General features: G+C 37.4%; 1 protein-coding gene across 5 annotated transcripts in view; it reads right to left on the reverse strand.

The window, feature by feature from the left end:
• Window positions 1–16,400, reverse strand: part of RBM44 (RNA binding motif protein 44) — a 41,082-nt gene that overhangs the window by 12,611 nt on the left and 12,071 nt on the right. For 4 of the 5 annotated variants that reach the window (XM_045031869.1, XM_045031867.1, XM_045031865.1 and 1 more), the window contains 8 exons: window positions 13,003–14,657; window positions 12,812–12,870; window positions 12,173–12,349; window positions 9,892–10,078; window positions 9,773–9,798; window positions 5,462–5,552; window positions 4,979–5,078; window positions 2,381–2,512 (listed from right to left, as the gene is read on the reverse strand). In XM_045031869.1, the coding sequence (XP_044887804.1) occupies window positions 2,381–2,512; window positions 4,979–5,078; window positions 5,462–5,552; window positions 9,773–9,798; window positions 9,892–10,078; window positions 12,173–12,349; window positions 12,812–12,870; window positions 13,003–14,541 (2,311 nt within the window). In that variant the 5' untranslated portion in view covers window positions 14,542–14,657. The remainder of the gene's footprint in view (window positions 1–2,380; window positions 2,513–4,978; window positions 5,079–5,461; window positions 5,553–9,772; window positions 9,799–9,891; window positions 10,079–12,172; window positions 12,350–12,811; window positions 12,871–13,002; window positions 14,658–16,400) is intronic. The other variant, XM_045031870.1, reaches the window with a different exon arrangement.

Consider the following 16,400-nt stretch of genomic DNA (forward strand, 5'->3'; position numbering starts at 1 on the left):
AATAGGTTCCTTTCCAAGACTCAAAGTCAGAGCTAGTCACAAATTGGGATTCTAGTGATCCGTTCTTGCGCAGGAAAAGCTTAGAGCTCTGACGGCGTAACGTCTTTCTAGAGACGGGGCTTGTATCAAACACTGTCCAGGTATGCAATTAAGGTCTTCAAAGTTTCGATGTGCTTCAGCAACTATGCATAAAGTGTAGCTAGATATTCCAATGGTATCAAAATGCAGCTTTGAGACCCATACTGTTAAATCAGAGTATCTCAATCTTTTTTGGGTTGCAAAACACAATGTGGCCAAAAATCATCTTGAGTCACAACATTCTGCGATCCACTGAACATGCATAGGACTGGGCCACAGAAAATTTTTAAGATTTGGAGGGTTTTTGTGAGTGTTATGCATTTAAAAAATGGATACTGGGAGCTGGTCACATTAATGGGGTGAGATGAAAAGCTTCTGCTGCTGATGGAATTTTGTGGCTTGTGAGATTGCTGTTGCTGCTGAGTGATAGGTGTCGGAGAGACTGGTGCTCTACAGTAGAATGGGGAAGGACACTCCTTCCACTTTCCCAGCACTCACCTGCACAACACTCATATTCTGGGCAGCGCCACATCAAGGGACTGTGATGTCAGTTCCAGAGTCCCTTAAAGTGCTGATGGTTCTACCCTGGAGCAAAGCCCCATGTGGGTAGCTATGAGGGTGGAGGACAAGGGGAACGGTGGCAGCAGGTACAGGGGGCAGGAGCAAGCTGATCCTTTCCTCCTCCAGCTACCACTGGGTCTCAGGAACCCAGAGATTATTGTTGGTTTCAGCTAACAGGGTATAGTCCACTAGGTGCCCCTCTGCAAACCACTTCTGGCATACACTGAAATGGCTGGGCAGTGATGTCAGTGTGATTCAGGTCTTGATATTCAACTGGAACCTGCCACTCAGGAGCACCTGAAGCTGAAACTTTCAAGGTCTTCCAGGCTGGCTTCTCACTAGAGTTACAAGAAGAGGCTAAGAAGCCAAAAGAGACTTTACATACTTTCTTCAGCACCTAATTGCTCAAAGTCAGAAATCACAGGAGCAGAGAATGCACAGTCCTTTCCAAAGGAAAGAACATACTAAGAGCACTGATGCAGGTGACATTGATGCAGGGACTCCAATTTGAGCTGTAAAAAATGTGCTAAACATCAAATAGGGCACACTAGGTTTGAAGTGCTATTAAAAGATATTTTCTGTAAGAATTAAGTAGTGGAGAGGCAACAATATGGAGCTAGGGAGCAAGAAAGTTGGTTGCAGTGACTCGGGGAGTTCTTCACTGACCACAATCAGAAAGGTACTACTGGTTGGAACACTAAAGGGTTCCCACATTCCACTGCATGAAGGGTGTAACCACAGGTGCCAACTTCCGTGAGTGCTCCAGGGCTGGAGCGCCCACAGAAAAAAATTAGTAGGTACTTAGCAGCCGCTGGCAGCCAAGCTCCCCAGCTTGCTGCCAGTGGCCCCACTGATCAACTGCTCCCCCTCCCTCCCAGCACCTCTTACCCATCACGATCAGCTGTTCCGCGGCATGCAGGAGGCCCTGGGAGGGGGACGAGCAGGGACAGGGCATGCTTGGGGGAGGGGGTGGAAAGAGGCAGGGAAGAGGCGTGATGGAGGCTTGGGGGCAGGAGAGGAGATAGGCGGGGAGTGGGAAGAGGTGAGGTGGGGGCTTGGAAGAAGTGGTGGAGTGCGGGCAGGGCCTGGGGCAAAGGGGGGGTCGGGCACTCCCCAAGTAGAGAGGAAGACAGCACCTATAGGTATAACATGCCTCTCCTCCTCTTATGGAACCAACAAGCTTTATTTTTTTACTATACTTAATCTGAGCAGTTCCAACCATGCCCCCATACAGGGGCACAATCTCAAGAGCATGAATCTGTCCTAATTATCTCTGAAGAAAGTCAGTACATCTCTACCCCAATTATAATGCTGTCCTCGGGAGCCAAAAAATCTTACCGCGTTATAGGTGAAACTGCGTTATGTTGAACTTGCTTTGATCCGCTGGCATGCACAGCCTCCCCCGGAGCGCTGCTTTACTGCATTATATCCGAATTCGTGTTATATCGGGTTTAGTTATATCGGAGCAGAGGTGTATTAGAAAAAATTAAAGAGGAATATTTCCAGCTCTGTGTTTGATGACATACACATTTGAAAATCTTGGCCAACGTGGTAAATTTCACACAAAAGCTAGAAGAAATTCTTTATAGGAAACTCATTGCAAACAAGGAAAGAGAATAGTACTAAAAAAATATGAAAAAGTAGCACTTGAAAATCCAGCTGATGCTTCAGAGGACAAGCAATGTTCAATAAAGCAACACTAATGCCATTCTTAACTAAACCAATAGAGTGCTCAACTCACCTGTTGTACTAATGACCTTCTGTAGATTTTCTTGTTTTTCATTCCCTTGAAGTGCTACTGAAAAATCAGTGACTGTAAAGTTTTCTTTAGCATCAAACCAGTCTTCATTTATTTCTTGATTTTTTCTGCAGTCTGCAAGACAGTTAAAGCATATACAGACACTCCCCGGGTTACGCAAACCTGATTTACGCAAATCCGCACTTACGGAAAAGGTTCTGTAAACGTTTTTTTTTTGTGCGTGTAACTGTTGGGTATATGTTCCTGACTTACACAAAATTCGACTTACACAAGGCGTTCAGAAATAGAACGCTTGTGTAAGTTGGGGAGTGTCTGTACTAAAATTCAAGCAATGATATTGAGAATGCAGAGTTGCCTGCAGAAATGAGCACAAGGCTGAGAATTAGGGCACTAATCCTGACTCTGCCACTGACTCATATCTTCTCAGGCAAGTGATATCACTTTTCTGTCTCAGTTTAATCCATAAGATAGAGGAAAAATTTTTGTGTAACATGCGCATCATGTTAGTTTCTTTTTCAAAATAAAGGAAGATATTAAAAATATTGGTTATGTTTAGGGCTGACAAGAGATTAAAAAAATAATCATGATTAATCACACCATTAAACAATAATAGAGTATCTATCAGTTATTTAAATATTTTTGGATGTTTTCCACTTTTTCAAATATATTGATTTTAATTACAACACAGAATACAAAGTGTACACTGCCTACTTTATATATTTGCAAATATTTGCAGTGTAAAAATGATAAAACAAACAGTATTTTTCAATTCATCTCATACAAGTACCGCACTGTAATCTCTTTATTGTGAAAGCGCAACTTACAAACATAGGAGTTTTTTGTTACATAACTGCACTCAAAAACAAAACAATGCAAAACTTAGCCTGCAAGTCCACTCAGTCCTACTTCTTGTTCAGCCAATTGCTAAGACAAACAAGTTTGTTTACATTTAAGGCAGATAATGCTGCCCACTTCTTATTTACACTGTCACCTGAAAGTGAGAACAGATGTTCACATGGCACTTTTGTAGCTGGCATTGCAAGGTATTTATGTGCCAGATATGCTAAACATTGGTATGCCCCTTCATGCTTTGGCCACCATTCCAGAAGACATACTTTCATGCTGATGACGCTCGTTAAAAAATAATGCATTAATTAAACTTATGATTGAACTCTTTGGGGGAGAATTGTATGTCTCCTACTCTGTTTTTCCTGCATTCTGCCATATATTTCGTGTTATAGTAGTCTTGGATGATGACTCAGCACATGTTGTTCATTATATGAACACTTTCACTGCAGATTTGACAAAATACAAAAAAGGTACCAATGTGAGATTTCTAAAGATAGCTACAGCACTCGACCCAAGGTTTAAGAATCTGAAGTGCCTTCCAAAATCTGAGAGGGACAAGGTGTGGAGCATCCTTTCAGAAGTCTTAAAAGAGCAATACTCCAATGCGGAAACTACAGAACCCGAACCACCAAAAAAGAAAATCAACATTCTGCTTGTGGCATCTCACTAAGATGATGAAAATGAACATGCATTGGTCCGCACTACTTTGGATTGTTATCAAGCACAACCCATCATCAGCATGGACGCATGCCCTCTGGAATGGTGGTTGAAGCATCAAGGGACATATAAATCTTTACAGCATCTGGCATGTAAATATCTTGTGACGCCAGTTACAATAGTGCCACGCGAACATCTGTTTTCACTTTCAGGTGACATTGTGAACAAGATGTGGGCAGCATTATCTCCTGCAAATGTAAACAACCTTATTTGTCTGGGTGATTGGCCGAACAAGAAATAGGACTGAGTGAGTTTGTAGGCGCTAAAGTTTTACATTTTTTTATTTTTGAATGCAGTTTTTTGGTACATAATTCTACATTTGTAAGTTCAACTTTCATGATAAAGAGATTGAGTGAATTGAAAAATACTATTTCTTTTATTTTTACGGTGCAAATATTTGTAACAAAAAATAAATAGAAAGTGAGCACTGTACACTTTGTATTCTGTGTTGTAATTAAAATCAATATATTTGAAAAAGTGGAAAACATCCAAAAAAATTTATATAAATAGTATTCTATTATTGTTTAACAGTGTGATTAATATTGATTCTTTTTTTTTAATCACTTGAGAGCCCTAACTACAATCATTCTCCAGTACATAGAGAAAATAATTTAATTGTAGTAATATACTGACAAGAACATTAACAGGTAGGTAAAATACATGGCTTTTCCCTGTCACCATTTTCCCTGTTACACTATACTTAAAGTGAATCATTCTTCTAAGGCTTCTACATAACATTATTCAAGATACTGTGGTTTGCAGCTACATAGAAAACATACTTGTGCATGTTTCCATTTCTTTGTTACATTACCCACAGATTGTATATCTGAAACTGCAATGTGTAGTTGATTTAACATTAAATGACCCCTTAGAGAAAGGGCAGTAGAGTATCAATGTGGATATTTTATTCAAAGGTTTTGGGTTTTTACAAATTCACAATACAAATAACAAATACATTGTGCTGTTCCTTCTGAACTTTACTGTCAAATCTTGAATTAGATATATCTAACTTACCCCTTTCTATATCTTGAGCCTCATATTTTATTTCAAAGTTCTTGTAGGAAGGATATTGCTTATTCTGCCTGTTGTCAGTTAAACACATTTGAGGAGTGACCTATAAATAGGCTTGCATTAGTTATTTGTTGAGTAACAATACTTTTTTTTTTGCTTAAAATGCATAATTTAATATTTTTCCAAGTTTCACACTATAGATGCGCTAATTAGCTATAGAAAAACTTTTGCCCACTAATCTTTGTTCAAGATCTCAATCATTTTACATTTTGAAAGCAGTATTATAATCCCTTGGTAATATCAGTTGCATTGCATCCTATTGTTAGCACTCAGATATATGCTAAGAAATGCCAATTCTTGGATGCAGTGTAAAGATCAAAATTATATTTTATATACTGTTCTAAAAATATGTCTGCATAAAGAATAGGATTTAAAAATATTATTATCTTATAAGAAGGTTCCAAAGTAAATGTTCAGGAAACTCACTAAAGGTGGTGTTCTTTTCAGGCTGGAAGAAATTTCACTCTCTTGATGTTTTGACATTTCTAAGCCTGATTTTTCTGCCGCAGAACTAGAACTAAAAAATAACATGCAACTTTTGAAAATACAGTAACTCCTCACTTAACATTGTCGTTATGTTCCTGAAAAATGCGACTTTAAGTGAAACGATGTTAAACTAATCTAATTTTCCCATAAGATTTAATGTAAATGGAGGGGGTTAGGTTCTAAGGACATTTTTGGGGGGCAAAAGGCATTATATATTGTACAGTACTGTACTGTGGTTCGGAAGTGCCCCTGGCTTACCCCACACAGACACAGCCTGCTGCAGGTAAGGATGCTAGGAAGCACCTTCACAGCAGCAGCAGCAGCTTCCCTGGAGAAGAACAGGCGCCAACTTTGCTGGGGGATGCTCCAGGCCTGCCTCTTCCCACCCCCAGTCCACCTCCTCTCCGGAGCATGCCACGTCCCTGCACCTTCCCCCCGCTCCCTAAAGTCCTAAGGGCCATCAATCAGCTGTTTGGCGATACTTAGGACTTCCTGGGAGGGAGGGGGAGGAGTGGAGAGGTAGTGCTTCCTCGCTCCTCCCCCTCCCTCTCAGAAAGTCTTAAGTGTCACCAAACAGCTGTTTGGCAGTGGGGAAAGTGCTGGGAGGGAGGGGGAGGAGGCAGAGAAGCGGAACTTGTGCAATGCTCCCTTGTAAAGTCGCTGCTCTTCCACAGAATCTTACAAGCAGTGGACAGAGCAGGAAGCCAAATGACTTTATAAGGGAGCATTGCACAACTTTAAATGAGCATATTCCCTAACTGAGCAGTGATGTAACTTTGAAACAACGTTAAGCAGGAGGACGTTAAGTGAGGAGTTACTGTAGATTATAAATTTTAATATAGTCTCCTGTTATTCAGTGTAATTTTCAAAATGGATGGTCTCTACCAACTGTTAGTAGATTGAAGACGAGGAAAAAATAATATATAAACATCAACATATCCAGTGTAAAAGATACTAAAAGTTTAATGTTTTAATACAGAATTTTAGAGAGAGAACAATAATTGTATATTTGAAGAGTCTATAAACATACTAGATATTAACAGAGAAAGAAAAAAAAGTACAGTTTGTCCCTATTGCTAGGAATATTCTACCATTTAATTTAATTAAGATTTCTAGAAAAACAGCTGTTTGGAAGTTAAAATCAATTATTTGGTAATGTGATACATACTAAAAGAAAAATATCAATTCCAGGAAACATTTTAGAGGCCTTTCAGTCATCCACTGTAATACTACCTTACTGTCTTACCTACTTTTATTAATAGAATCACTATCCCTCTTATGCAAATATTTTGTATACATTTTGATGTAACCAGCAATTCTTTAAGTTGCTTATCTGCAGCTATATTTTTCATTTTAAGAATATATTTCATGTTACTCAGTCTGACTACATTTAACATGATTCAGAGAAAGTTTAAAAGTAGCTATGAGATATGATTTGCTTGATTTTTAAATTTTTTCTCACAAGACAAATAATTTTGCAATTAAACAGTAATACTGGAAGTTTTATTTCTCTTTTCCCTTTGTCCTACTTATATGAGGTCATAATATGGCAAGCATTTATTATTCTACTGCGGCATTCTTTTATGATACAGTATTTAAACATACATGTTTTTAAAATACTGACAAAAGAAAACTGGAAAATTATCTACATTGTCATAATATTTGTTTAAAGATAGAAAATTGATAAGCTGCACTATTGCAGATTTGTATGTTATCCATGAGCTAAAAAACAAACTACAGCCAGTTCCATTACATCACACCATATTCCAAAAGCTTCTGAGTGACATAACATGACACTGCTTGTGTAACCAAAAAAAGTAATACAGAAACATTTGCTGGTTCCATGTTAGAGACAGCACGAATAAAATTACTCTTAATTTAATGGGCTCACTTTAACCGAATGTTACTCAGGAACTTTTAATGATGCTTACAGGGCAACTGCCAGACTCTATACTTTTAGATCTATTGTACCAGCTTTGTGTTGGCGTGCAGATATGACAAGAACACCATATATGTAACACTAGCCCTTTGTTTCTAGAGAGACAACAAATATAAGTGCAGTTCCTGGAGCTGCTTGTTCATGGGGTCTGTTCAGATGAAAAACAGAATTTTTTAATCTTCACTGAAGTACTGAAACATTTTTCATAATTTTTCATTAGTTTCTGACAATTTTTGTTGTTCTTGATTTCTTTTAATAATTTTAAATAAGAAACTTGAAACTGGTCTTTTGAACTTTATCTGTTGTAGTCAGACAATTATTAGCGACATCTCCTTTGAAAACTATTTACACAAAAATTAGCGGAGAGGTCAATCTTGAGTATATTTAATACAGTGGATTTTCTGAAAATATATATATTTAGAATCTGTTGCTGTTATTCTTTATAAATGAAAGTTTATCTTTCAGCAGCGGCTGAAGAATAATCTCCTTCAAAATAATTCAGAATTTCTTTCAAAATGGTCACCTTCTCCCATTATTCTCAAATCTCTTTCCTCTTGAGAGGCCAGCCTTATTGCATCCTGTTTATCAAGCTACCTCCCTCACCTTAACAGTAAAGGAAGAGGGCAGTAGTTGTGAAGGTGGTGTGCACAAGGGATGGCTCTAGGAGTAGTTTGGTAAACCACATACTGGAAGGCTGATATACGTAGGGGAGGAATTAATGCTGTGGTATGTGGACTATGGTATATACGGCAGATGTGGAAATGATATGGTGTGTGACTATGTGTGAGGGAATAAACGCTATGCACTGTTGGGTGGCTTAACTTAACTTCCCTGCTCAGATGACGAAAAGGAACATGTACTGATCCGCACTGCTTTGGATCGTTACCAAGCAGAACCCGTTGTCAGCATGAACACATGTTCTCTGGAATGGTGGCTGAAGCATCAAGGGACATATGAATCTTTAGCGCATCTGGCATGTATAGATACCAAATACAAGAGTGTAAACCATATCAATGTGGACTGTTTTCTCTACCCATCCCTTAATTTCAGGTGGTCATGCCAGGAGGAAAGTATTTATGGTAATTAACCATTAGAACAATTCACCCAGGGTCATAGTGGATTCTCCATCACTGGCAGTTTGTTAATCAAGATTGGATTTTTTTTTCTTCTCATTTCTTAAAGATTTGTGCTTGTTCCAAGGGAATTATTTTGGGGAAGTTCTCTGGCCTAGGCTATACAGGAGGCCAGACTCAATGATCACAATGGTCCCTTCTGGCCTTGGAATCTATGAATCTATGTAAATATCTTGCGACACCGGCTACAACAGTGCCTTGCAAACACCTGTTCTCACTTTCAAGTAACATTGTAAACAAGAAGCAGGCAGCATTATCTCTGCAAATGTAAACAAACTGGTTTATCTGAGCTACTGGCTGAACAAGAAGTAGGACTGAGTGGGCTTGTAGGCTCTAAAGTTTTACATTGTTTTATTTTTGTATGCAGGTTTCTTTTGTACATAATTCTACATTTGTAAGTTCAACTTTCATGATAAAGAGATTGCACTACAGTATTTGTATTAGGTGAATTGAAAAATACTGTTTACAAATATTTGCACTGTAAAAAACAAACAAAAATAAATATAAAGTGAGCACTGTACACTTTCGATTCTGTGTTGTAATTGAAATCAATACTTTTGAAAATGTAGAAAATATCCAAAAATATTTTTAAAATTTTAAATTCTATTATTGTTCAACAGCGCAATTAATCGCGTGATTAATTTTTTAATCACGCGATTAATTGCGATTTTTTTAATCGCTTGACAGCCTTGCTTGTTACCCATTAGCGCTGCAGACAACGCATCTATGGAACAGTGATCTGGACTCCTTTCAGACTTGCACATTAACAACAGAAATGTCAACTATGTGTTGAATGGAAAAATCTTTATTACTGGTGAATATATGCAAGCCAGAAATAACACAGCTTGAATTTAAGATCCCAGATAGAAATTGAATGTTGAATGGTAGGGAAAATACACCTTTTTATTTGTAAATTGAGAAAATCTGAACTGAAGGTCATGAGGATTCAAACATAGAAAGCTACAATACCATTTGCATACAATTACTTTGCAGAGTAAAACCTCACTCAAATAAAATCTCACTGCCAAAAGTGCCAACCTGCTTTTTCAGCTAAACGGAGTTGAAGTAACAAGTGAAGTTCTTACACAAAAAAACAAAAATACTCACAATATTTATTTTGTGCTCACTTCTGGTCTATAACTTAATCTGAATATATAAATAAATATTGTAATTACTTACGTATAAAGAAGGTCGTCTTTCACTAACTGTCAAGAAAACAAATGAACTCTGTTAATTTTTAAATAAAAACATTCCTACTTAAAGCCAAAGAATAACTTTAAAAAAAAACCCTACTGTACCTTTGAAGGAACATAAGAAGAAAAGATTGAGAGCAATTTTGACTCTACTGATAATGGGGGCAGTGAATCCAATGGTATACCCAGGACTATTTTTTCTCTCATGCTTTCATACCTAGCATTCAGTTCTTCAAAAACAGACAACAAAGACGACCCTAGTTCAGTCTTGGCAATGTCACTTTTAAAATTCCTGAAAAAATATAAAAATGCACTTCAAATACCTAATAGGACATTCCTGTTACATTACTGCATCAAGAATTATCAAAAATATTTTATGGTGCCTCAAGATTTTTCATGTCCCTGCACCTCCCCCACCACATACAAAGAAATCTATTATTTTGAATAAATGTTAGCTTAAACCATCTTGGGTCTTTTGTGATCTCTAATGCAGTTTTATTTGTGGACTTTCCTTTTTTACAAGAATTTATTTTTTCTATATAGATTCTTGCATCAAAGTGTTATGGGACTCCTTCACTTTGCCCTTTGAAAGAATGCTTATTTTTAATTATTAAATTAAATTAAATAAAGTAAATCTTAATAAAAATAAATTTAAAAAATACAGTAGGACAATTTGTTTCTTATTTGTAAATTTGTTTTTTCATTAATACTCACCAATCCAGAGTTATTTCTGTGTAAGATCCACCCAAGGGATCAACTGGAGACAGTTGAACCTAATTTGTTTCCCCAGTGCACAGTAAGTGTATTAAAAGGCAGATTGAAATATACCTCCCTCAAAGATAACAAATGGATCTTAAATCACTTTAAACAATCTCCAAGAATTCCTCCGGGCTGGTGGGCATTTAGTTTAAGAGATTATAAATTGAAGATAAAACCGAATAATGTTCTATTTTCTTTCATGGTCTATCGACCTGGAATCTGAAGTGGCTTTGGATGCAACTTCCTACGATTTTTTTTTCCAAAGCAAACTAAAAAATCATATTCCATCATGCAGAATCATACTGACCTTCACATGGGTCATCAACAGGACTGGGAGCTTTAAATCTACTGCACAGAACTCTTATCGTTTGAGCTTACAAAGTAACTAGTAGGAACAGGCTGTTACCCTTTACGTGGACAAACCAGCAAACCAGAGGATGAAACACAAACTTTGCCAATGGGCAAAACTATTTGCTAGCACAAGAAGACTGTGAGGCTCAGGAATCACGGGTTCAATTCCAAGTTCTGAAGAGGAAGTATGATTTAGTGGTTATAAACTCTTTTGTCCCTGTCCCAGCCTCACTCCCAGCCTGTCTGACCCTTTCACTCCTAACTGTCCTCGGGATCCTGTCCATGTTCCCTCTTTTCTTCTCCCCTAACCACCCCCCTCCACTGCTCAGTATGAATCTGCACCTATTCATTCTTCCAGCTCCTTTCTCTGTCTCACTTGGCTTCTATTTCCCCTGTGCCTCTCTGTTCCTACCCTAGCTCTCACCCTCTGGGATTTGCATCAGGCTGCTTTCTCCTTTGTGCTGTCTGGGCACCAGCAGTGGTACAATGATAGCATAGTGCCAGTACCTGGCGCTACAGTGTCCACGCCAGCTCCTGGAAGGGAGCATGTTCAGTCACTCTGCAAAGACTTTCCTGTAACTTTGTTCTTGGAAACAAGTGAACTGATTTAGCAGAAATTTTCAAAGCGCATGCACAGCCTGAGGCAAACACCTATTATGGAAAATTTCAGGCTGAATGGTTAAAGTATGACAAAGTGAAAAGCAACTGAAAACAGGATGTAATAATGGAAAGTGTCAGGCAATCTCAACTATATGCATCACTACCTGTTCCACCTATAATAAAGCAGTCCTATTCAGCAACTAATGCCCTTCCAACAGTACTTAAACAAAACACAAAATATTACTGCAGGGACAAAAGTAAATAAAGAATTAGGCCAATTATTACTAGCAATTTGAGCTCTGTGACAAACACCACCATCTTCTGATTGGGTCAAAATACTCTGATGTTTTGGCATTACACCCTAAGAATATGTCTTCAGCAGAACTGATTAACTGGTCCAGTGAGTGTATTTGAATATATATGACAACGACATGTGTACAAGAATGCATACAGTATTTTTCATAGCAGTGACTAATATTAATTAGATTTGGAATATTTTAATTTCACAAGATACTATCAAATAAGTAACACTTATTTGGTTGTCGCGCAAATGGATTTTAGGAAAGCATTTGCTGTTGCTCTCTTTAGATTAACGAGAAGCTGGATTTCTTAAATTCTATCCTATTGAGAATATTACATATCTGTTTTATTCAAGAGAAATAAAATTAATGCATGCCTGTTAAAACATTCTCTTTCTTCCATAACAAGTCTGTAAATCTTCCAGCAGTGCTGATGACACAGCCAATAGTGAGTTCTTAGAAGCTGCAATTCTGCTTTTACAGCTCTCTGCAGCATCATCCTACAACAGTTTGATGAATAATTCTTCTCAATTTCTTTGCGAAGATGAAACATTCTTTAAAAGGAAAAATATATTATTGAATTGATTAAGCGACAGAATATTTCTTAATTTATTGTGTATGTATTATCTTGACATTTGTATAACTTTCAGAAAGTATTTCTGACTACATTTTAGAAGGAAAACTTGAAACTTAGAATCAGTTAATTCCTTCTTTCAAGTAGCCAAATAGGAAATACAGTACTGCGCAGTATCAAGCATGGTGGCTTTCACGTTATATTGATCCCTAACTAAGAAGAGGAAATGGCACTACAACTCTAGTCATCTTTATGCAGAAAGTGCTGTCATAAAAATGATATGAAGCTCAGTGGGCTCTGTTAATCTTCAGTGCAAGCATTCTAAATAATGTTTTTGTTGAATTCTTAATTTGCTTATTCAGAGAACCTGAAAACTATTAAGTAAATTCTACATTTACCACTGAGCATCCAGAAATACAAATATTTACAATTTATGACATACCTGTCAGGATTTTCTCTTAAATCTCTGACACTCAATTTATTTTTCAACTCCATAGGATCCTAGAAACAATAATCATTTAAAAGAAAATAATTACACAATCTGCATTTACTGACATTGAAAGAGTTACAAATATAATTATTTTGTTTTAAAAACCGAGTTTATTTCATGTTGCTCAGTGATCTTGAAATTACCTTAATTTGTGAATTCCATTCAGTTGCTGGGATTTCACTGTAGATACAATTTTCCCATGTCTCAGTAAACCATGAGGCAATCTGCTCCATACTGCCACCTACACATGACAAATCTGTATTGCAGGCAATACTTCTACAGGTCTCACTCTGCCATTCTTCAGACTTGATTTTGTTCATCATTGTTAACTTTGTGTTGTTTGCTTTAGATACCACAGAAGCATTAGCACTAGTAGCTCTGCTTGTAGTGAAACAAGCCCTAAAATCAGAACTTGCATCAACAGTCTGGTTAACTGTAACTTTATTACTACTTGTAACATTATTCAAGCATGTGAGGCACTTGATTTCTGAGTTAGGAAAATCTACTTGATGTCTGGTACTATTACCAGCATACTTATCTGTAACTTCCACACAAGACAAATGACCATCTTTCATTGGAATTCTGGGGAGTGCAAAAGAAAAATCTGGTTTCCTTTCAACAGTTTTCTGGCTGCAATCATGACAATCAGAATTAAATGCAGACAAAAATGATTCTTCACAACTACAAGAAATTGAACTGTCTGCATTTTTTATAGAAATCTGTGTGGATGTCACAGAAGATCTTTCCCATGGTAATACACAAGTATTTCCATGCTTCTGTAACATGCTGTTAGTGCTGTGACCATCTCTCATTTTAAACACCTTTTTTATAGCCATTTGTGATGACTGTGCAACACCACAAGAAGAAACAGCCTCCATCTTTTGTTGATTTTCTGAACTGCTCATGGAGAGTGACTTTTGATAAGCCCTTTCTCTATTCAAAACAGTATCACTTTCAAATGAATTTTCAGCAAGCATACTATGGTATGTATCTTCAGTTTGTTCCTCTTCATGAGTTTCACATTTCAGGCCTTTGTAATCTATCAGTGATATGGAGTCCTGAGATGTTTTTGATAATTCTGGTATAGCTGCTTTATTATAAAACTCATCAACAGCACCATCCAAGGCAAAAGAACCATCATCTAATTTGCTAACAGGATTTTGCCCACCTATGGCTCCATCACATATAACTTCATAAAGTGGCTCTACCAACTCCAGAAATTCTGAATTTTGTGTCCTTGGAGTTTTAATTTGCGTAAAAGGCATATATGAGGTATTCTGACCAGAATAATCTTGCTCTTCAGCACTGTGATACTCTAGTTGTGAGTCTTCATCTACATCACTCTCCTTGTAACTGAAATGCATATTGTTGCAGACTTTTCCCAACATACCAGCTTCACTTTTGTCTTCATACACTTTGGAAATCTGCTCTCTTATTTTATTGTAAGTTTCAAGTTCTGCATCTAGTGATGAACTGAAACAAGCTAAGCTTTGATCTGGAAACTTTAATTCTGAGACATTTATGGAATATGCCTGGCCTGAAACAGAGCAGTTGATGCCCTCTGCAAGTTCACCAGACAGAGTATCAACATAGTCAATTTCATCAGACTTGTCTATAGCATAGGATGGCTCAGTGAAGACTTCTGTTTTATTCTTATCACTGATATTTTCTCTTTGTTCCATGGTCCAAGTATCAGAGTTGTCACTAGAAGCAATCAGCTCAAACACAGTTTCCTCCAATTCACTTTCACTATAAAATCTTGAAGTCAACAGCTTGTTTTTATTTATTGGTTTCTCACCTGATTAAAAATAAGAAGAGAAATTCAAAATTATCTATTCTGCACAAAAATGTCAATGTATAAAACATTTTGTCAGATAACATAGAAGTGGTATCATGCTGTGATCAACTATGTTGTGATAAAGGTCAAGATTGTATGGTGTGTTCTCTAAAAACAGAAAATCTCCCTGAGAAGTCATCAGGTAAACCATGGAAAAACCCCAGAAATATTTGCTATTCTTACTTATTTTAAGTATAATAAAAACACATTTTATCTAATAAAATTCCAGGCATCCCCACAATCCAGTTAGATGAAACACTGCTCCTTCTCTTATCACTCAGGCAAAGGGGGCAAAGTAAACTTTCCATCTTCTCACTTTTCTCACACTTAAAACTTTTTAAGGCTCGGCTTGACAAAGCCCTGGCTGGGATGATTTAGTTGGTGTTGGTCCTGCTTTGAGCAGGGGGTTGGACTAGATGACCTCCTGAGGTCTCTTCCAACCCTAATCTTCTATGATTCTATGAAATATTTATTTCTTAGCTGAACCATCAGTTCTATTTTTATTGGTATATAGTGAGAAATTTACATCGTACATTACTGAAGTTGTGATAACATGAAAATAGTTTTGATCCAGTATTGGAGTAAGGTTGTGGCAGAGGAGACTTCTGATACCCCAGAAACTATTTTAAATGAGTAGAGCTTGTCTAAAAAAAGGCAGGTAGAAGTGAAAGAGTGGAGTCCTATGTCTCCCGAGAACCAGGAATCCTGCAAGTGCTGACGGAAAGCCACCTCCTCATTTCAAGGATGGATATGGTATAATGTCCTACCAGCAATATATCTACTTGGAATGGAACTGCAAACTGTGAAAGGAGTTGGGATAGGTAAGTGGGAATTCTGTGAAAAGTTAACTTCAAAGAAACAAAATTACAAGTAATTTCTTGTTCCTTAAACATACAGTCACCAAACTATTCCCACTTATGACTCAAAAGATTGAAACACATCTCAAAATAAAACAATACAATAGGCAGGGGAAAACACAGCTGGAGCCAAATAGCCAGAGACTTTGCTGAAAAGTGGTCAGAGATCAAGAGCATTGGCTGCATCACGCCAAATTTCTCTTGGTACCACCTGTACATGATGTTGAGGCGGGGGCAGTTTCACGTGGGAAGCTGGAATTTGAGGAAACCCAAAAATCTTCAGAGCTAAGGGGGAATCTCACATGTCTCTTGTTAGGAGCACAAGCCCAAAGAGAAGATATCCTGTAATTAGGGTGCTTTGCGTATTTATTTATTTATTTATTTACAGTATGGTGAACAAAAACAAGCTTCTTAGAACTCGATGAAAAACTCCTGCAGTAAAAGGCTTAATCTCAACAGAGGGGAGAGCCACCTCACATTTCTTTTGAAGAGGCAGTAAATAGTCCAGTGTGCTTGGAACAGGGCAAGATTAAAGTGGCTATACCGCTGTTTCTGGCTCAATAGGAAACCACTTTAAGTATAATTTTGTCTAACAGATAGATTGTCATAAATGTCATAAGCTAACTTGCTAAACGTCATCTGAGCTTTGAAAAATATATATTTACCCAGGTGCAAAGATATATATTGGTAGAAGGAATGAATCTGGATCTAGAAGACAGATTTGACCCTAACTTCTGAAACAAGCTCTGAAGATAGCGGCAACGGAAATGAAAGGTCCACTTGTCACAGCAAGTGAATCTAAATACCAGAATTGGTAAGCAAAAGTCGAAGTTATGAGAATGTGAGC

Source organism: Mauremys mutica, chromosome 10 (genome assembly GCF_020497125.1).
Source record: "Mauremys mutica isolate MM-2020 ecotype Southern chromosome 10, ASM2049712v1, whole genome shotgun sequence".
NCBI classification, from domain to species: Eukaryota; Metazoa; Chordata; order Testudines; family Geoemydidae; genus Mauremys; species Mauremys mutica.